Source organism: Pyxicephalus adspersus, chromosome 5, assembly GCF_032062135.1.
Source record: "Pyxicephalus adspersus chromosome 5, UCB_Pads_2.0, whole genome shotgun sequence".
Classification (NCBI taxonomy): domain Eukaryota; kingdom Metazoa; phylum Chordata; class Amphibia; order Anura; family Pyxicephalidae; genus Pyxicephalus; species Pyxicephalus adspersus.
This window is the reverse complement of record NC_092862.1, coordinates 6850010-6871867: the sequence shown is the minus strand read 5'-3', so window position 1 is coordinate 6871867 and position 21858 is coordinate 6850010. Positions and strand designations below refer to the sequence as shown.

The window sequence follows — 21858 nt, the reverse complement described above, 5'->3', positions numbered from 1 at the left end:
AACGTCATCCGATCCGCCGGTCGTTCATTTCCAACGACTATCCTCGTTCGTTGGCGTCGTTGGTTACTTTTTTTACAAACGATTTTTGGCCAAATGGTCGTTCGTTCGTCGTTCATTTCCAACGATAAAAATTGGACGTGTGTACGCAGCTTTACATTAGAACGTCAATGATACCCAATGGCAATGACACAGCAGGTTTTCAATGTACTCCTTGCTCCAGGGCACTACAGATGTAATGAGCCTGATTTATTAAAGCTCTGCAAGACTGTAGAGGACACACTTTCATCAGTGAAGCCGGGTGATCCAGCAAACCTAGAATGGATCTGGTCCAGAATTCAAAACACCTGCTAGCAAAAAGAGAAAGAAATACATTCCAGGTTTGCTGGATCACCCAGCTTCACTAATGAAAGTGTATCCTTTCCAGCCTTGGGGAGCTTTAAAACCTCAGGCCCACTGAGTTACCATGTGAAGGTAGCACAAGATAAGGAATAATTCTGATTATCTGATTCTAGGTTAGTAAAATATTCTGATTAAAATATTACATTATGAGGTCTATTATGTATTTATTTTACTCAATTGTATGCAATTGCAAAACATGTGAATCAACTGAACTGATTCAATCAATGCTGAATAAATGCGTTCTGCAGACACTCAGCAAAGTCCCTTTAAATATGAAGTGATTCTTCTTAATTGTTTCCATTTTGTTCTGAAGTCAAAGATCCTGCTATATAAAGTGCTTTGCTGTCTTTTTAGCATCCATGTCAATTTTATTGGAAGAAGTCTCATGTTTGAACGATTCTTGTTACAGAGAAAAATGCTGACAAGTCTTTAGACATCTTGAGAATGGGCCATCAAGCACGAGCAAAGACTTCGATGTGACAGACTGTGTGAGACAAATGCACGCGGTGGTGACACTCTCCATTCTAGTTCCCTTGTGAAGAGTTACTAAAAAAAGCTGAGCGCTCTCTATAAGATGTGAACACCCGCGAATGGAAAGCCAAGATCTATATCGACCACTTTCTAGTCTTTATATCTTTTTAAAAGCATCATTAGCAAAACAAAATGGAGCAAAAAACATTTTTGAAATCAGTAAATGTTGTAATTTATATCCTAATAAACGCAATTATAAAGTACTCAGAGGGCTCAGTTCACTTCACACCATGATGAGCGGAGGAATTTTTGGTAAAATTGGTGTTATCCTGATTTCCAATTTCACTGGCAGAAAAATGTCATGAAAGCTCCTTGAGCTACTTCAGTGAATTTTTTTTAAAAAACACACAGGGTGGAAAGTGTTGTAAAGGTCCGGAAATGGCTAGAGGTGACCAGAGTGGAAAAATGTGGCTCAAATCTGGTCTGGCCGAGAGGTTTCAGAAATTTAGAGTAGAGTAGAGTTTGCATTTTTTAATGAGCCATGCTATAACTATGAATGACGACAGCTGAATGAGGATTAGAGAGATAAAGAGATGCCATGAGGGCAGCTGAGTGAGGAGAGGGGCAATAAATGGAAGGCAGGAGGGCAGCTGATTGAGGACCTATTTAGGAAAGAGAAGACAGGATACCAGCTAAGTAAGGACCAGGGAAAATAAAAAAGAGGCACAGTGGCAGATAATTAGGGGTAAGAAGGAGAAGGCATGATGCCAGCTAAATAGAGACCAGGGAAAATATAAAGGAGACACAATGCCAGCTGATTATGCACCGGGGGAAAGTGGAGACGGGAGGGCAGCTGATTGAGAACCCGGGTTAAGGGAGAACAGGATGCCAGTTAACTGTGGACCAGGAGTAATAAATTTAGGGCAGGAAGGCATCTAATTGATGACCAGGGGTAGGAAACAGAATGCAAGATGCCAGCTAAATAAGTACCAGGGGAAATTAAAGAAGGCACGGTGGCAACTGATTAAGCACCAAGGGGAAGGAAGAAGAGGCAGGAGGGCAGATGAATAGGGATAAGGGGCAAGATACAGGAGGCAGAATTCTGGCTAACTGTGGACTAGGGGTAATAAATGGAAAGCAGGAAGGCAGATAATTGAGGACCAGGGGTAAGAGAGAGAATGCAAGATGCCAGGTAAGAAAGTACCAGGGGAAATAAAAAGGAGGTAAAGTGGCAACTGATAATACTCCAGGGAGAAGAAGGAGGAAGCAGGAGGGCAGATGATTGGAGACCAAGGGTAAGAAAAAGAAGCAGAATGCTAGCTAACTGTGGACCAGGGGCAATACATATAAAGCAGGAGGGCAGCTGACTGAGGACCAGGGGTAAGAAAGACACAGGGCAAGATGCCATCTGTGTTAGGACTGAGGGAAATAAGGTGCAGTGGTAGCTGATTAAGTACCAGGTAGAAAAAGAGGAGGCAGGTAGGCAAATGATTAGGGACCAGTAAGACAAAGGAGGAGAAAGGATGGCTAACTGAGGACCAGATTGAAGAAAAAGGACCAGGAGGACAAAGGGGAGCGGAACTAAAGCTGACTGAGGACTAAGAAGAAAAACAAGAAGGTAGTATGGAACCTGAGGGGAAGCAGAACAGGAATTGATGATTGAGAGGTGGACATAGAGGAGGCATGGGAGAACTAATCAAAGATAAGGTTGTAGAGGAGAGAAGGCTGTGCATGAGCTGCAGCCATTGAGGATTTTTTTGCTAGTCCGGGTACTAAAGTTGACTGAGGCCTACTATAAATGTCAATACCAGGTAAATGTTGGATATGAACCCAGACTGTTCAAATTCCAAGTTTGGAATCTGTGGTAAGGACAGCTGTGACCCAAATCAGAAATAAACTCCAATTTGAATTTTCCAAACACCACTACAGATAACCAATGCTCCTTTGCAACATAAGGCAAAAAAACTGCAACTGCTTTCCAGAGCATTCACCAAACGCTTATTAATGAACATCAATACCTTCTCCTCACTGCTTCACGATGCAATGTGGTTGAAATGGGATAGGGATCTAGAGCCTGACATCATATGAAAATAAATTAAAGATGGTTCTTAGTGTAATACAAAAGAAAATCGCAGCTCCAATGCATCACCCCAAATATGCTTTTTGGTAAAATAACATTAGGAAAAAAATAGAAATAAATCAATAAACTTTTCTCTCCTTGAAAAATTAATAACAATAACAATAATGTTTTTTGCATGTGATATCTGATAATGCAGCACCATGCATCTCTTCCTATGAGACGCAAGAACAATAAACATATAAAACATAAAAAATACACAGATTAATATTGCCATGTGCAACATATAAAACATACATGACACAGCATTGGCAAGCGAGCATTGATTTCTCTTGCACATTGCGGCTGTGACTTTCTAAACAGCTCGGATCCTAAGGGGCACCCTGTGGCTCATTTATATGATTATACCGAGAAAAGCATTGCAGCTTAGCACTATTAAGGATGTCTTTTTATACAGCCTGAGATTGATGAAAGCCACTTGCAGGCACTTGTAAGCTGGCGTCACATGGAGTTGGAAAATGAAGCAAGGTATGGAGGCATGCAGGAGATATCAAAAAAAGCGTATGACGTGTCAAGGTTAAGTTGAAGTGGCTTTGCAAAATGGTGATTAGCGACCTCAATGAACAAAGAGGAAACGCATTGTTGATATTCAGACATGGACAGATCAACCAACTATGAAAGAAATGTAATGAGGATACAGAACAATTGGTGTCCTTGGGATAGGAAAAGGAAAATATGATCAATGAAAGCGTGACAAAGCCGGAGGAATTCCTGCATACTAAATTCGTCAATCATGACGTTTTTTTTTTTTCAATGGCAAAAAGACCGCTCTCAAGGAAAAAATATGGCCATATGGTTACATATTTTTGCAAAAAAGGCACAGTGCTTCTTTTAGCTTGTTTAGTACATGGCGAAAGGGAGCATTCTTTGCCTCAGATTGGGAATGTCACCTTGAATGGTAATTTAAAGTTAACCTTGTCACTATTTTTTTTTTTTTTTAATAATTTTAATAAATAAAAAACAATCAGCTCTTGCTTCAGTACTTACTGCCTCACAAGCAATGATTGTCGCAGTAATTGTTGTTCACCACAAGGTGTCCTCAGTCTTTCCAGTAGAATGTTATCCAATATAATTAAAATTAGAATACTGGGGACATCCTAGACCCGCCCATGAGGGAGCATTACTCACAAAGTAATGGTGTAGAATTTGCTGGTCAGTACATTGATCGTGATCTACTGGTTGATCACAACACAAGTTGATCGCAGAGCCCTGCCTTACCCCTATCTGCTGTTTACCATCAGACCTGCTGCACGTCTATAGGAATGCTGGTAATGTGTTTCAGTGCATGAGAAGGCTCGAGTAACAGTGGGGAGCGGGGAGGGAGACAGAGGGGGCAGGAGGGCAGTCTAATGGCAGCAGTGCTGGGCAGCCCAGTCAGTTTAGGCTTGGTGTCAAGGTTCAATTACTGAGTTACCTTTGTACAGATTAGCAGTTCTTTTTCTTGTACATCACGTCATTCTTCTATGATAGGTGAGCTGTAGCTTTCCCGTCACTATAGTCTTGTAGTGCGATGTCTGTGCAATATTCTGCTATTTAATGTCTCATTAGCTTCAGTCACTTCTGTGTCATACTCGGTATATATATAAATAAATATATTATAAAAATAATAAATATATGTTTAGCATTTTTATTGTTGGTAGATCATTTTGACTTGGTCATTTTAAAAGTAGCTTGCAAGCCAAAAAAGTGTTGGCACCCCTGCTCTACATTATTTAGGACCCTGCGACATTGGAGCAGAAGTGAAAAGGACCCTGTGTGTGTTTGTCCTAAAGACATCTGTAAAAAGAAAATATTAGAAAAAAAGCATAAAATACATGTGCATGTAGGTGGGACAACTAGAGAGGGAGGGGCAGGTCATTGGAGAAACGGCAAATGGGATCTGACACTCCTGAATTGTTCTATTCTAGAAAGATAAAGATGCTTTCTTTTCACTAAGGATACATACACACGTGCAAAAACTGTTGTTGGAAAGGATTAATATTATTACACAGTACTTATATAGCACCATGATATTACACAGCACTGCGCAAAGTCTGTAGTCATGTCACTAACTGTCCCTCAAAGGAGCTCACAATCTAATGTCCCTACAATAGTCATATGTCACTAATGTAGTCTAGGGTCAATTTTTAAGGTGAAGCCAATTAACCTAACTGCATGTTTTTGGGATGTGGGAGGAAACCGGAGTACCCGGAGGAAACCCACGCAGACATAGGGACCTGCAAACTCCATGTAGATAATGTCCTGGCTGGGAATTGAACCTGGAACCTAGTGCTGCAAAGGCTGGAGTGCAAAGGCTGGAGTGCTGCCCATGCACTGTTCTGCTCTAAGGAGAGGGAGGGGGAGAACAAGGGAACGTCACTCTGCTGTGCGCTTTCCCCCTTAACTTCCATTATGATTGTTCGCCATCCATTGTCCATGGATCAGCCCGGACAGTCTTTGGGCTTATGGACACTGGCACTGTACACATGCCAGATACCCGTTCGATATCGGCCCTGTGCTGATTATCAGACGAGAACCATTGCACGTAGCCTAAGGCTGAGATCTGCAGTATGGTAAAGGTGATTATTGTAAATAAATTCTTTGTAGTCATGGAGGAGGATTAGACCTATTGTAAGTTTTTTTTTGCTATCTGAGTGCCTGCTGGAGGGGTCCAGCCCTTTATTTGTCCTGAAACCCTAGAAAAAAAGGGGAAAGATTTTTGTGGCTTAGTGTTCCAATACAATGAAGTTCTCATAAAATAGTCTTCTTTATTGAACAACATAAATCAATAATATAAAAGATACAAAATTCATTGAACAATAATGATGTCCACCAACGGACGTGTCCATACTATAAAAGAGTAAAATCCTTTAAGGAATCCATGTCCTGCCTCAATGCGTTTCATCATTCCAATGTCTTCAGAAGGAAGAGGTGGACTTCCCAAACATAAGAGAAGAATGGAGATGTGTAATTGAAGCGTTCCAGATAAGTGTCCATAAAGACACATGTATAGGGGTGTACACCTCAGTATTTGCCCCTGTGATCATAAAGAGACTGATCAGATTCATGGTCATAAGACAGTCAATGGTCTATACCCTATTACTTTAGGGGATAAAACGGTAGACTCCTAACACCAAGCACAGGGGCAAACACTGAAGTGTAAACATTCTGTAATACAAAGAATGTGGTTCTTCCCTTTACCTTAAAACACTTTATTTGTCCCGATCACCATTGTCTCTGAAGAAGGTAAGGGGGAGATAAAAAAATATCATCAGATCAAGAGGTGGAGAGGACATCACCCCATTTGGAGAAAATATTTTGGTTACAATTGTCCAAGATGTGAATTCTCCTTACTGATAGGGGCTTTAAAGTTTAATGTCTGGTGGCTTGCAAATGTACCCAACAATGGAACCCCACAACTGTGTGCCAAATGCCCCTTGGGCTCTGACTGTGGGAGAAGGGGGAGTAAAAAGTATAGAAACTTCTCTTACCCCTCAAAGTTTTCTTCATTTCTTTTTACCACTGGTTTGGTCTGGCCAGTCTTTGACTTCATTAGGTACAATACAGGACCAGTAGGGAAAACGATGAGGGCCAGCGAAGGACAATAAAAGTCATCTGGCAGAGGAGAAGTGCACCAGCCACCATGTCAGATTTTCTACTCTCCACCAAACAAGCATTTCACCTATGCAGTGGTGATCGGAGGACATTTGAAAGCAGCCCAGTTGGATTTTACGCTATCCCTACCTTATCCAAAACAAATAAAACAATGTTTTAAATATACAATAACCATTTTCTTTTTGGGGACATTTTTATTTTGTTGTTACCTTAGTAGGCTCCTATTCTAGCCATGAGTTCCTTCATCAGTTATTCCCAGAAGAGGAGTGGTTGCAGCCATTATTTTTAATAAATTAATTAAAATATTTTTAATGATTAGGATTTCTCCAAGAAGCTTTAGTATTCACCCAGAACCAACAACACAAAATTCTTGTCCAGGTGCATTGATGCATATGCTGAGTACAGAAAATCTTATAGGACCCATATGTTGCAAACCAAGCTTTTCCATTGTACATTTATTAATTTCTACAGCCGACTGTTCATCCTCCACTCCAACAAGTACTAATATGCTCATCGTAGATGTACGCTTGATTGCCGGATTTTCTAGGCATCTCAGGGAAAACTTATGTTTTTTCAAGCCCCCATGTTGAGTTTTTCAAGTAAGCCACAGAGTGTGATTTTTAATTAAATTTGTGCACTGGAAATCTTTAAGGATACATGGCGGAGGGGAGCATCACCTCTTTACACTGCAAACAAATGCTCATTCATATGTCCTCTGAGAATCCTGACTATGACAATTTAGGGACGAGGAAGCTCTCCGCTTCCCATGCTGGGAATGTGCAATTAAAGGCACAGACGAGCATGTCCCCCCGCCATCATCTTTATATTTCCCCCTTTCTATCTGCAGACTCCTGCTGACTGCAATAACTGAAGCCTAATTCAAATCTCCAGCTCAGAACATTACACCATAGGTGCTGGATTAATATTATGTATTTACAGGTAAATTGGAGATTCCAAAAAAAAAAATGGGTTTTGGGGGCTTTTTTGGTGGATCTTTTAATATGGAGCGTGGAAAAAAAAAAACGGCAAATCAGCATTAATATCGGCATTATTATTGCAAATCATCGATGAATTAAACAGTATGTTCAGTTGTTGTTTGAAGTCAAAGCTGTGCAGAGAACAGATTAATTTAGATTTTTTCACCCTGCTTCCAAATCCTGCGCATTAACAAAGGCAGGCTTTATTAATTAAACAGCGCCATCTGCAGTTTATAAATGGGGAATTGCAGGTGGAAAGGAATAAAAAGACTTGAGAATTCTGAAATTTAATTTTATCATTCATTTAACAGATGTTACTTGTGACTGCCTTAATCTCAAAGCAACAATTAATACTTCTACTATCAGTGATAATATTGTTGGTTAAGGAAATGCATGCTGCAAAATGGTATATGCATAGTTTGGTCCCAGATAATAAAACAATATTGGTATGTAGAAACATGCAGTTAGGTAGTTTTCTTCATTGGCTTCCATTTCACCTTAGAATCAAATTCATATCCTGTGCTTTGCCTTCAAATCCCTCCACAGTTATTGTCCCACATTTCTGACTTGGTAAAAAAATACCCCCCCATCCGCTCTCTCAGCTCTTCCAATGACCTACTAATGACTTCCTCCCTCATAACTATTGTTGGTGTTCAAATTAAGGTTGTATAATATATTCAACCCGAAAATGGCTAATTAACCTGTTGCGCCCCGGGGATCGTAGTGGAACTGTAGAGTTCGTCTGCAGTTCAGTTTCCACGGTCACATGGCCATTTGCGGTCACAGCTGTGACTGCAGGCGATCCCCGGGGCACTAGAGGTTGAAAAACTCTATCCAAGAACACATACTACTAGCAACAGAAATCAGGATCGCTGTTGCAGTCCTGTAGTATGTGTTCCTGGACAGAGTTTCTCTATCCAAGAACACAGGACTCCCTGTGTTCCTGGATAGAGAAACTCCATCCAAGCACACATACATCTAGTAAAGGGCCGCAAGAGCAATCTGATTGCACTTGCAGCCATTAATAGTCCCTAAAAATAACCCAAATTCTCCCATTATTGACTTCAATGGTGTTCGAATTCAGCATTTAATCACCCGAACAATATTTCACTATTCCATCGAATAGCTATTGAATCGAATAGTGAGATATTCGACCAACACTACTCATAACCTCATCACAAACTTTTTTCAAACTTGCCTACCCATCTTCTTCTGTCTTTTGAAACCCTCACTACTTCCCACCCATACATATCTCCCATCCTATTGTGTGTGAAATTCCCCCACCTACTAGATTGTAAGCTCTTTGGGGCAGGGTCCTCTCTTCCTGTGTCACTGTCTGTATTTGTCTGTTATTTGCAACCCCTATTTAATGTACACTGCTGCGTAATATGTTGGCGCTATATAAATCCTGTTTATTATTATTATAATTATTATTATTAATAAAATTAATAATAATAATAATAATATTAATAGTAATAATGATGATGATGAGAAGAGAGTGCTGTGTTCTTGTATTCCATAGTCCTGCAGGAAGAAGCTGGCCATGGCTGATAACACTGTTTGGGATTCCAGAGAATAATAGGCACTATATTGTCCCTACAGGAAATTGTAAACTCACTGGATTTCTGGCTGAGCAAAAGTACTTTTATTGCACTCAAAGTATTTTATGGGGGGAATCATGAAGAAGTGTGTTTTTTATTTCCTAAGCATTCACTTTATGTTCCAATGACTTTGTAGCCAGAAAGGAACCTTATCAAATTCAGCCAACAGCTCTGAATTCTGTGCATGAAATAACATATTTGTTGATCCCGGTGCCCTCGCTGCTGCACGCCCGGTACAATGTTACCATGTCAATACAAATTGTACCTTAGGGTACATTAAACAAGGACACATTTCAGACTCTATAACATTGCTTAGTGGACTGAAGTCAAAAAACAGAAAAAGAACAGTTTGTGCCATTAACAGTACGTGTCCTGGGGTTTTCCATTCATCTGCATTGTGTTTTACTTCTATAGAACTAAAATGATTTTGCTTGCATTCTGTGTCTATATCTGGTTTTGACTAACGTCAGAGAACAAGTCAAAAATACAAAAAAAAAAAAAGAAAATGCTAACTTTAAGTTGATTTTGCTTGCATTCTGTGTCTATATCTGGTTTTGACTAACGTCAGAGAACAAGTCAAAAATACAAAAAAAAAAAGAAAATGCTAACTTTAAGTCCTTTAAGTTTGGAAAACTATAACAATGGAAGGGGTTATTTATATATTTCTGGGCATATCTTTGGAAAAATGTTTTGGCATACCAGTTTTCAGCATTCCTCCTTTCATACATATACCAGCAATAGCTCCACATGGTGCTGATATTGTGCAAATGAGTTTTAGAACTAGAAGGGTTAAATGCTATTTTCTTGTGATGTAAAAAAAATAAATAAAAGAAAAAAAAGTAACTCTGAGATAAGCTCAAGGTCTCAAGGTTGCATATTCATTCATGTGGCTACTGTGTGCTTATTGAGGCATTTTACCCCATCACAGTGTTATTATATTTTTTACTGTTTGGTATTTGTTATGTTGTTTTATGTATAAAGGTATAGTCAACACATTCCAATATCAGAAGATATTATTCAATAATGGTATAATTTGATGATCTGGTAATATTTTTTTCTCATCTCTTAGCCTTACCCAAGTCAATTGTCGACTTTTTGGGCAATTTTGTAAAGAAACAATTTGTAATGAAAAACAGGAAAATTTCCATCAACTTTGGAACATATAGACATAAATGCCTAATCAATTCATAATGACAGGCATGAAATAATTATTGAGCATTTACACAATAATACAGGGAGAGTCTGCAGATAGACAAAGAATACATTTTTGACACAAAATATTTGTCAAATTGAGGCCTTTAGCGTCAAAGTTACAAAACAATCATGGTTCTTATATACACTGCTACAGAAGTGTTCTCCAAGAAAAAAAATATATACTCAAATTATTGAAGGGAGAAAGACCCATTTTGTGTCCTTTTTTGCTGATTTTTCAGTTACATTGACACTCGTTCCGTTGACTTTTTGGTTAACGAGTATAATGGACAGATCCAGCTTCCAGAATTCAGTGCTATTTGAAGTAGCTCAGACCAGCCACGAGAAAAAACTTTTCCAAAAAGAGCTCAGAGTCCAGCACAGCGATGTGAGCGGCTCGTCCAATCAGGGTGTTGGCTGTGTTTGGGAGGGCATGAAAAACGTTATGCCTGATGAGAGTGCAATCCTTGGAGTCTATTACCGGCTGTAGGAGGTTACTTATCATTTCGGTGTAGATGGGACCTGCAAAAAAAGTAATGAATTTGCATTTTAGGCAGAGATAAATTATATGGTTTACATTTGGCTTTTCCTGAGTCCTGCATCCTTGGGATTCCTTCACTCAAAAATGCAAAAATGCCAAACTGTAGCCTATAGCTGCCAAAATTCTAAGTTAATTCCAAAGCCCCTAAACATAAATTTTCATTTTCAGGTGTTGAAGGTGTACATCAAAATGTTAGCTCTTTAGCATCTCAATGCTTCCAAGGAAATTACCTTTACACCATTCCATTAAATGTGACACTTTCCTCCATACATACATTTGAACAAAAAAATCCTTTGTATTGGTAAGTATAGGGACACTTGCTTGCTTTTTAAAAGATCAGGCAGGTTAATTATTGCAGAATGGACAGGTGATGTCCCTTCTGCCATTAAAGACACTTACATCTGAATGCTTTCTTTTTTATGAGAAAACACTGATTATGCAAGGCTCAGAGTCGGATGCCAGGATGTACCAGGCATCTCAGAATACCCCAGGGCTCCCAGGACTAAATAAACACCCGCATGCATTCATGGAAGTTACATCATCCCAACCCTTGGCCAATCAAAATGGTTATCAAAGATCAGAACCAATAATAAGAGAAGAAGCTAGCGGTACCTGCAACAGAACTGGGACACGTAGGGGTATTTTAAAAAAATGTCGATTTGGCAGGTAAAGTTGTTTTACTGCAAAAAGGGCATTGTCTGTCACTTTGGCAATTAGGAGCCGTCCTGGTCCCAATTTTAAAGAGTAAGGGTTTTACTCCCCATTTTTTCGGGGTAGGGGCACTTCCTGACTTCCTCTCTCACTGCAAATTCAATGAGAATAATAAATAAAGCTTATTTAAAATTATATCTTATTTAGATATAGCCATCAGTAGAAATGAGCTTTTTGACACATTTCATAAACACATTTTTATTTTATTTTTGTGCAGGGAAAACAACTTTTCAATATTCCCCCACTCCTGCTTACAGCTAAGCCAACTCATTCCTAATGTAGTATATAATGTATATGAATCTTGCCTACTTGTCTTCATCTGTCTCCTAAACCCTCATTACTCATTATTTCCCCTTATTTAGGATTGTAAGCTCTTCAGGGCAGGGTCCTCTCCTCCTCCTGTGTTACTGGCTGTATCTGTCTGTCGTTTGCAACCCCTATTCCCTATATGTTCAGTGCTGCATATTATTTTGCCACTATATAAATCCTCTTTAATAATAATAATAACAAAAATATTTCTGAACTGCGGTAAGGTAAAGCAAGTAGATAGGAATGCACTGGGACTGTCCATTTCACTCACCGAAAATGACATCCCTTCCATTGCTTCTGTTAATGAATAAATAACTTCATACAGTCCAAATAAACCCTTTTTTGTTAATATCTTATATAGGGATGAACGAGCGAGAATATTAAGTTCGATCTCGCAGCAAATCGGGCCTTTCTCGCTTACCGAAAATGTAAGCAAGAACGGCCTTCTGATTCGCCAAGAGGTCAAGCTCTCGCTGAACAGAAGGATTCAGAAGAAAATCCTCTGCGATCCCCAGGCACTAGAGGTTAATTACCCTCTAGTGCCCCGGGGATCGCACACTCTTCTCAATGAATGCAGCCACAGCTGCAATCATTGAGAAGATGCCCGGCAAAGGGGAACCTCCTGACATTGTAATATAAGTATCTCTTACAAATGATACATTTCTTACAGATACAGAAGTATAATTTGTAAGAGATACTTGTAAGTTTCTCATTTGCGGGGCATCTTCTCAATGATTGCAGCTGTGGCTGCAATCATTGAGAAGAGTGTGCGATCCCCGGGGCAGTAGAGGTTAATTAATCTCATCTCATCTCTAATCTTATATTATAACTCAGAAAAGTTCTAATAGTGAGTTCCAAACTGTAATACTCTAATTAACTTTTCCACCCTTCCTCTCTGTGCTTAGGATTTGATTCAGTCTCCTCAGTGCACAGAAGAATTCTCCTGAGGTAATTTCCTGAGGTAAGACTCTCTGACAGATTCTTCCCATAAAAAACTTTTTATCTTCTAAAATCATTCTTCCTTCAGTGTTATGAGCTCTATAATTGTTAATGTAGTAAATATAAGTGTTAAAGCATTTCTAAACTGCATGTGAGTGAACTTTATAATGAAGTCTGAGCACAGTTCAAAATGGCTGTCGTGGATGACAGAAACCTGCACTGTAAACACAAGCATTGTGATCTCTTATATGTTTTTATTGTAATAATATTGATTGGATTCTGTTTTAGATTACTCTGCCCGTTCTGCTGGTTTATATATCCTGTGAAGTACATTAGGAGATGTATTGTAATGATTGCCTGGTACAATGTTATAATATAGGTTGGCTGTGGACCTGGAAGTGAATGTCAGTGAGATTGTGCGTCCTAATATCTTACAGTATGTTTCATTCATGGTTCAGTACTTTATGTGTTATGTAAAATCCACTATACAATCACAGAAGGTGGACTATGGAGCTGGGAGTGTGCAGATGGTAGCATTGGGCCTCCCTATTGTCTTACAGGGGGCCAGCCAAGTGAAGTCCACCTCAATATTATTATCCAGTATTTATGTAGTGAGGGCTTCAAAGGGGCTCACAATTTAATGTCCCTACCATAGTCAAAACCACAATCTAGGGTCAACTTTGAAGGGAAGCTAATTAACCTAACTGCATTTTTTTGGGATGTGGGAGGAAACCACAAAACCTAGAGAAACCAACCCAAACATGGGGAGAACCTGCAAACTCCATGCAGATAGCGTTCTGCCTGAGATTCGATCCTGGGACCCAGCACAGCAAAGACCAGATGGCTAACCACTGAGCCACCATGCTGCCGATAAAGAATGAATATCAAAAGTCCTTACAAAGTCAAACACAATGATCTCTGCTTGATCCCTTATGTGTGGCTGCCTGACCAATGACTGGATGAGTGTGTGAAGATAAAATGCAAATACTGCAGCTAAGTAAGCTGGTTACACCTTCATATGACAGCACCGGGTACCTGCACAGACAATTACCATGGCCCAGTACTGACACATGGAAGAAATGGAGCTGGCCATGGTCCTCTATTTCTGGAAGTACTAGAGTCCTCGAGAACAAGTCTTCAGAAAGGCAATGCTGATGTTATGATATTGGTGCCACCTTCTGCAGTATTATATTGTAAGCTTGGCTCATATGATAACACAATTGCCAAGAGGTAAGTACATGACCTCCTGGGATCACAGTCTTTGCAGGTTCTTCCTGTGTTCCTGTGGGTTTGCTTCCGTTTCCTCCCACATCCCAAAAACATGCAGATAGGTTAATTGGCTTCCTTCTAAAATGACTTCAGACTGTATTAAAAAGACATATAACTAAGAAAGGATCTGTAAATTGTGAGCCCCTTGGAGGGACAGCTAGTGACAAGACTATGGACTTTATAAAGTGATGTGTATATGTACGTGCTATATAAATACTAGATAAAAATAATATTAATCACACAAAATAACTAGTGCTGGACCTCTGTGTGGTAAATCATAGAGAAAAGCACCATTTATCAAATAAAAGAAAACATTCAACATGAGTTGAACTTTAAGCTAACAATTATTAATGCTTAAAAACACATAACATATTTTAAAGATCACTATTTAAAAGTTTCAACCAGAACTCACATATAAAAACAGTTATATTAAGGAATATTTGCAGAAATACTCAGCTCAGATCTAAATTTTACAAAATCTACTTGCTCATTGGTTTAACAGAGATCCGTCCTTGTATGTTACCCCATATGTTGGCTTGCTACAATTTATCATTTTAATTCACAAAGTGGATGTAATGACACACGATTCCAATAAAACACTTGAATTCCAGCCTTAAATCTCTTCTTTCTCCTGACACTGCTAAATACAAGGACTGACTTCTGCTCAACCAGCAAGAAAGTATGTTTTGTAAAGCACACATGTGAGCCAAATCTTTTAACAACTCTTACCTAATATAATTATAGATTAGATAAGTACTGATTGATACTTTGCATACTGTTTCATTTTCCTGAGAAACTTTGCCTTTGATATTTTTCAGAAGAGTTTATACTCTAGTTGCTTGTGTGATAAAATGTATTGTACCTGTATGCTTGTCTTTGATGGCATTTTTACACATTTCGATTCTTGCTGAGTGAAAAGGGACATACCGATCTTGTGGAGACGCCACCAAAACAACATTTTTAAAATACTGAAGACCTGTAGATGAAAAAATGCAAAGCTAAGACTCGTAAAAAAACAATCTATGGGAAACATTTACAATCGCACATGCTTTGTTTTTTAAGGTATTGCAAAGCACCTAATCTAGTGAACGTCACCTTACTTGACCTGACAGCACTGTTTCTTCTGTATTGAAATCAGAAATAGTGTTGTTGACTAATTCTAACAATACCCATTTTGTTTTGTTTTTTCCATGTGCATATCACATCCGAAAAACAATGTTGCTTCTTTCACAACCAAACACTGTTCAACAAAAGCTACCGCTGAGATGTAGTTTTGGGGTGTGCCTCCATCAATTGCTTGGAGCTTAGAATGTTATGGTTATCTTCTCAGCTCAATTAATTAAATCCATTGTGTGTCATCATTGTCAACTCCCAATTTACAGTTCTATGTGTTGAATATAAAGTCTTAATTTGCTAACTTTAATAAATAGCAATTTATCTTGTAGGTATGGTACCTTGCAACCTTGTTCACATTTATAGACATAGCCTGAAGCTTCTCTAACAAAGCCATATAGCTAAAGAAGATTCTACTCTGTAAATAATTTCACTTTTACAACAAAGTTTACAAACCTGGTTTTTGGCTTAGCTGATACAGAAAAGATTTCCGTAGATCCGCATTGTCCCTGAACGTAAGCTGTAGCAAGGAGCCGGACTTCTTTAGCTTCTGCATCAACCACAAACCTTGGCAGGAGATAGAGAATACATGGTACAAAGTTACGCAGAATAACAAGGTTGAAGAATACGCATAATACATGAAGAGGTTATATCTGCAGAAGGTAAAACATTGTAACTGTAGTGTAATAATGAAATATAATGAAATAACTGGTTTAGCTGAACACAGATGCATCTAACAGTGAGCACCCTGTCCAGCTTTTGGAAAGTTTCCAAGCTTAGAAATTTAGGGACCAGTAACAGATTGTAACTTTTTGGTTTGGGCACCCTCAAAGAGAAACCACAGCAGCACTGAGAAATATAGAGCGACACATCTGTAGGTTATTAATAATTTAATATGCCATCGACCATCAAACTGGACCATATTCCATTCTACAACCCAACATTATTTATTAATATCAAATCTGATTCCCCCTTCTTCCTAATATTTTCTCTTCCTATCAATTACCCCTACCACATTCTTTTCTCATATCTTGGGGTATGAAAGGGCCAGCTCTATTTATACCAGTTATTCCCATATATTCTGGAGTTCTTCTTACTCTCCTATCACCCTATACCTTCCATCACAACTCTAGGTTTAGTTTATCTATTACAGGTCTAAATTCTCTCTACACTTGTGTATGGACAAACATACTGAAATTGCTACTTCTGTAATCAATCATCTGTATTTAAGAAAAGTAATGTACCTTTTTAAAAACTATGTGTAACTGTGTTAATGTTATCTAGAACTATGCCAGGAAAACGGATATTGAATCTGCATGTATCACCCTTTCCATGATCCATTGCCAGGTCTTTTCCACTGGAACTTTTTTTTCCCCTCTGATAGCTTTCCCCTTTCATAGTGTACATTAGAACCCACAGCATATCACATTAAACTCAACTAATTTTCTGGCTGGAGGATGTCTAGCTGTAAGGAACTTACCTGTCCTACGAGCCCACAGCGTCCCTGGGGATCCCAGCTGCAGAGGGAGATGCCGCTGCAACAGGCAGCATGGCCGAGGCTGCTGCCCTGCTCGCAGCGTGTCTCTCTCTGCAGGTGGAGGGATCTGTCCTAGCCAAACTACTGTTCGGCCAGGCGGCATCCCTTGCATCTCTATGGACGTGATTACTGAAAGTCCTGTTCTATGCACTCCTGTGGAGGTGCAAAGTAGGGCACATCCCAGGGGTGCTGTGGGAAAAGGTGCGCACGCTACCACACGTGCCTCTTGTACCCCCCGAGGGCGTGCCACTCAGCTGCCTCGCCTGGGGCGGGACATAGTTAGTTTGAATTCCCTGTGGCCAATCGGCCGCAGGGCATTCAGTTACCCTCCTATCAAATGGTGCCAGGTGCCGCAAGGTCATTGGTCCCTCTGGCCACTTAAGGAGAACCTGTCCCGAACAACATTGCCCGTTATAAGCCTCTGTGAACACAGTGTGCCTGGGTGCGTCCTTTGTGTTGGTTTATGTTAATCCAGTTTGTCATTCCCATAGCGACCTGGTCTGAAACCTGACTCCTGCCTGAACTCTGCCTGCCCTGACCTCGGATTGTTCCTGACTTGCGTTTCCCTTACCCTCCTGTACTACGCTTATCAGAATTAACATCTGTAAATAACCCTTGTCTTGTTTCATGACGATAATAAAATTTGATAAAAGGATTCTTGGAGTTGGCTGTGGTTTGTGTGCCCAGGCGCATTACACCAGCATCTTCCACTTATTTCCTCCATAGGCTGACATTGGTCTGTGCCTTTCATTTTTTGGATTTCTGTTCTTTTAGGCTATGTACAGGTCAGGTAATTCTCACTCAAGATGAATGGCTTTGCTCGTCTCTGGGAAAATCTGAATCTGTAAAGAGAATAATTGCTGTTCATTCCTATAGGGGGGATCATAGTGGGGTGCCACTTGCTTGTTCCCCCCTCCTCCCTTTATTGAACAGAATTCTGATGCGTGTATAGCGCTCGTTCATTCATCTGTCACTGGAAATTATCACAACGAATTATTTCCAGCTACAATCTTGTGATGTCTATTGGACATCTGTACGAGGCTTTAACATCATATGTGAGCATTATGTAGAGTGTTTTGCATGCAAATACAATCTGTCTAGAAATATCTACACCTGCAGACTGACATCCACCCATCAAGGGGTATTGATGTTTGCATAACACCTTCCAAGGTCCATTCTGGATCAGAACTAAAAGCTCTTGATAGGGGTACTGAGATAGAGTGCTGTGATGTTTTCTGGAAGCTATGGGCAGTACTGACCCTCTCTACCCACCATTATTTTTTACATTGCATTGACAGATAAAGAAACTCTGCAATGATTCTCATTACATAACTGATATGTAATGAGAAAGGGAGAGTTATGTTTAAAAATAACTTTAGCATGGTAATGAAAGAAGAACATAATATTAGCCATTTAAACTTTAGGTTTAGGCAGTAGTTTTTTTTTTGTGACTCAATTTATAAATTTTTTTTTTTTTTTTTTAATTTTGGAAAATAAAGTAAATTTACGTCAATCTGTTGGATGATTTTACCTGACCAGTGTCATTCCATTTCCATGCACCTTCCAAAAACCTAACCACACCATCTCATGACACCTCCAGACAACTTACCTGTACTGACCAAAGTGCTGTTACTGTAGAGAGTTCCTAGGTGGGGGCCGGATAGGGAGAGGAATGTGTGCAACTTGTTCAGGTAATACCGGAAACGAGGGCGGGTGAGTACCGATCGGATGATGATATTTCCCAGTGAATGCCCGATAAAACTGCACAGAAAAAAATCACACAAAGCTGGTTTAATATTTTTTTGGATCATTTCTATATATACATTAAAAAATACTGTAGATATAAAATTTAAACAAATTAAGTTTTGTTTGTTGAAGCTCTATATACGATTGCCATTTATGTTGTATATCATTTTCACTTTGTTCACACTTTTTTCATCCTCTGTTTTCATGACCACTTCTTGTATACATACAGTATGTATTTGCTTAATGAAATTTCTCAGGAGGATATTGTGGGGGTGACAACAATTGCTCATGTCTGCCTGTTTGTTGAAATTGACACTTTTAGTCTCTAATAAAACCCAATGTGACAAAGCAAAAGGATAACAGTGAGATAGACAAACCATTTTCACCTAATGGGTAAATGCCTAAACTAGGACATTCATTACAGTTTTAAAATCTGTAAATAGTTTTATTCCTTCACTTTCCCAGAACAATGAAAATGGCAGCAATGTTGGGTCCATCAATCAACTGGGAAAAGTGTATATGGTCATTGAAACACGATAAAAAGAGGGACTTACGCATTTCAGCAACACTTCCCACTTCCCTAACATAATTGCCATTGTCAGCATGGTGGCTCAGTGGTTAGCACTCAGGCCTTTGCAGTGCTAGGTCCAAGGTTTGGATCTCAGCCAGGACAATATCTGCATGGAGTTTGCATGGGTAGGGACATTAGATTGTGAGCCTCTTTTGGGGATAGCTAGTGACATGACTGCAGACTTTGTAAAGTGCTGCGTAATATGTCAGCGCCATATAAATACTGTCTAATATTGATAATTCCCTTCTTCTTACAAAACAAAAATGAATGTAGTTTCATCAATGCCCAATAGAAAATAATAAATATGTTTCTGTTGTCAAGTATGAAAAGTTTATTATGATATTCTAAAGCACAATGAGCTCCAGAACACTGCCAATGGGGTACAATAGATACTCCAAAAAGCATCTTCAGGTTTAATGTCCACATTGCAGCTCTCACTTCCTCTCTCAAGATTTACTCAGTGTCCAGGATCAAAAAAATTGCCCAGCATAATTCCAAGTTCCAATCCGAAGTTAAAACCGCTCCAATCTGAGTCATAATCAGCACCAATCAGAATGATCTGGCCACCATTAGTCGCAGATGGTAGCTCAATGCTCTAAACGTGTTCAATCGCAAATAGTGGAAGCAATATTTTCCCCCTAACTTTTGACTAAGTACAAGTAATTCATCACTACCACACATGATCTTAAAAAGAAGTGCTGGAAAGCCCTACTCCCTGCTAGAGTCATTATAAAATGTATTTCTTGTACTCTTTTTGTCCCCATAATCAAAATATGCCCATAAATATCTAGTCTAGGACTTGTACTCGGTGGGCTTTCTATTATGAATCTGGTCCACCAGAGTGCACATAGATACTAGGTCTTTATTTTGCTTTTTATATTTATCTTGTGAGTTGAAGGAGATGTGTGTGCGCCTTAAATCATTGATCTAAAAGCACAAAGTTCACATTTTAGTTTGTACTTTAGATCAATGATTTTGCAATCCCTGGAACAATATTATGTTTTCTCTCACCTTATCCTGGAGATCGAGAGGTTATATAGCTGTATGTGCTGGATAATCTCATCAATCAGCCTGTCAGTCATCGCATCAAAGTCAGCAAACGTGTCATTCTAAAAGACGGAGAAAAAAACATTACTGATCTACGATAGAGAAAGATAACATTGCAAGTGGAATTCACAATTGTTCACTCGGTGACTGCAATATGCCCAGGTCCTGAAGCAGAAAAGCAACCAAAACCTTTAACATTTTCATTTAGTATCAGTTAGCTCTTGACCTGAATATGCTGGGCTGGCAAGTCCTGGACAAATCAGCAGTCATTTGAAATCTTTGCTAATTCCTTACAGTGTAAGAAAGAGAACTTTGTATTTAGGAACCAATGTGAGTTAGCCTGTTAAAGCAACTTGACCATCAGATTTGTTTTCGGACTTGCTCATTACCAACAAAAAAAATCCCTTACAAATTGATTACTGTCTTGCTTGGATTATCCTGTGTTGTCTCCAAGTTTTAATGTTTTAATGTTTTCATTATTTCCTTAAGCTTATATATATATATATATATATATATATATATATATATATATATATTATGCCACAATTAAACAAATTAGCAGTTAGAGGAAACATGGCCTTGGAAAACAGTGTATACCCCTTTATAATTCATTTTTTTCTATTAAATTTTCCTAATATACAGTATGATAAAAATGTAGCCTTGGGAAATACAGTGTACTTTATGTGTGTGTACTATAATTTTATGTTTAACTTTTATCTTTCCCTACAAAGCATTGCAATTTGACCTAATGCAGTGGTAACTTCATGGCACAAGGTAAACCAAATCTATTTTTTTCTTTTTAACTTATCTACACCTATTTCACCCTAAAAACATCTGCAATCTGTCCCTATCTATGCACACAATGTCAAATGTTTCCTCTAAGCCTATTTGTTCCACTCTTCCTAGTACAATGGCACCTTGTTCTGCTGTGCTTCGTCTTTTATAAAAGGCTGCAATAATGATGGCACTCAGTAGAGGATGGAGAACAAAGCGCCAATCGGGTTCTCTTGGATTGGCTCATGTTTCCTACAAAAATATTAGATTTGAATCAGAACTCAGAAATTCAGAGTTTAAATCTGAGCTTAAAAAGGTAAATTTGGGTCAAAATGAGCCCTGACTGTATTTTCCTGAACACTTCTAAACATATTACATTGCAGTACAAATGAATTATACTTATTTACCAATTCATAAATATAAAGTTTCATACACACCTGATTTTTTTCAGACATAAGAAAGTCCAGATTTGATCTGGGTAGACCAAGCTCAAGAAAGGTCTTGACTAATCGAAGATCCGCACTGTTACCTGAAATATTTATTTAGTTATTATATTATATTTGTATTATGTTAAAGTTATCCTTTTGTTACATTTACCACAAAGTAAAAGAATAAATAAATGTGACAGTACTAGATAAGTAAATCCAACACACAATGTGTGACATGTATATTTAATGGAATCTTTAGATATTTTTATTATATTTATATATATATATATATATATATATATATATATATACAGGCAAACATTAGGGCCCTGATTTATTAAAGCTCTCCAAGGCTGGAGAGAATACACTTTCACCAGTGAAGCTAGGTGATCCAACAAACCTGGGATGGATCTGGTCCAGGATTCAAAGCATTTGCTAGCAAATAGCAAATGGCATTAAATAAATCTATTCCAGGTTTGTTGGATCACCTAACTTCACTGGTG

General features: G+C 38.8%; 1 protein-coding gene across 1 annotated transcript in view; it reads right to left on the bottom strand.

The window, feature by feature from the left end:
• Positions 1–10113: 10113 nt before the first annotated feature.
• The window catches only part of FAM135B (family with sequence similarity 135 member B), a 96074-nt gene continuing 84329 nt past the window's right edge, over positions 10114–21858 (bottom strand). The window contains 6 exon segments of the mRNA XM_072410631.1: positions 10114–10892; positions 15002–15115; positions 15709–15819; positions 18399–18550; positions 20118–20215; positions 21365–21456. Coding sequence (XP_072266732.1) covers positions 10687–10892; positions 15002–15115; positions 15709–15819; positions 18399–18550; positions 20118–20215; positions 21365–21456 — 773 coding nt within the window. The 3' untranslated portion in view covers positions 10114–10686.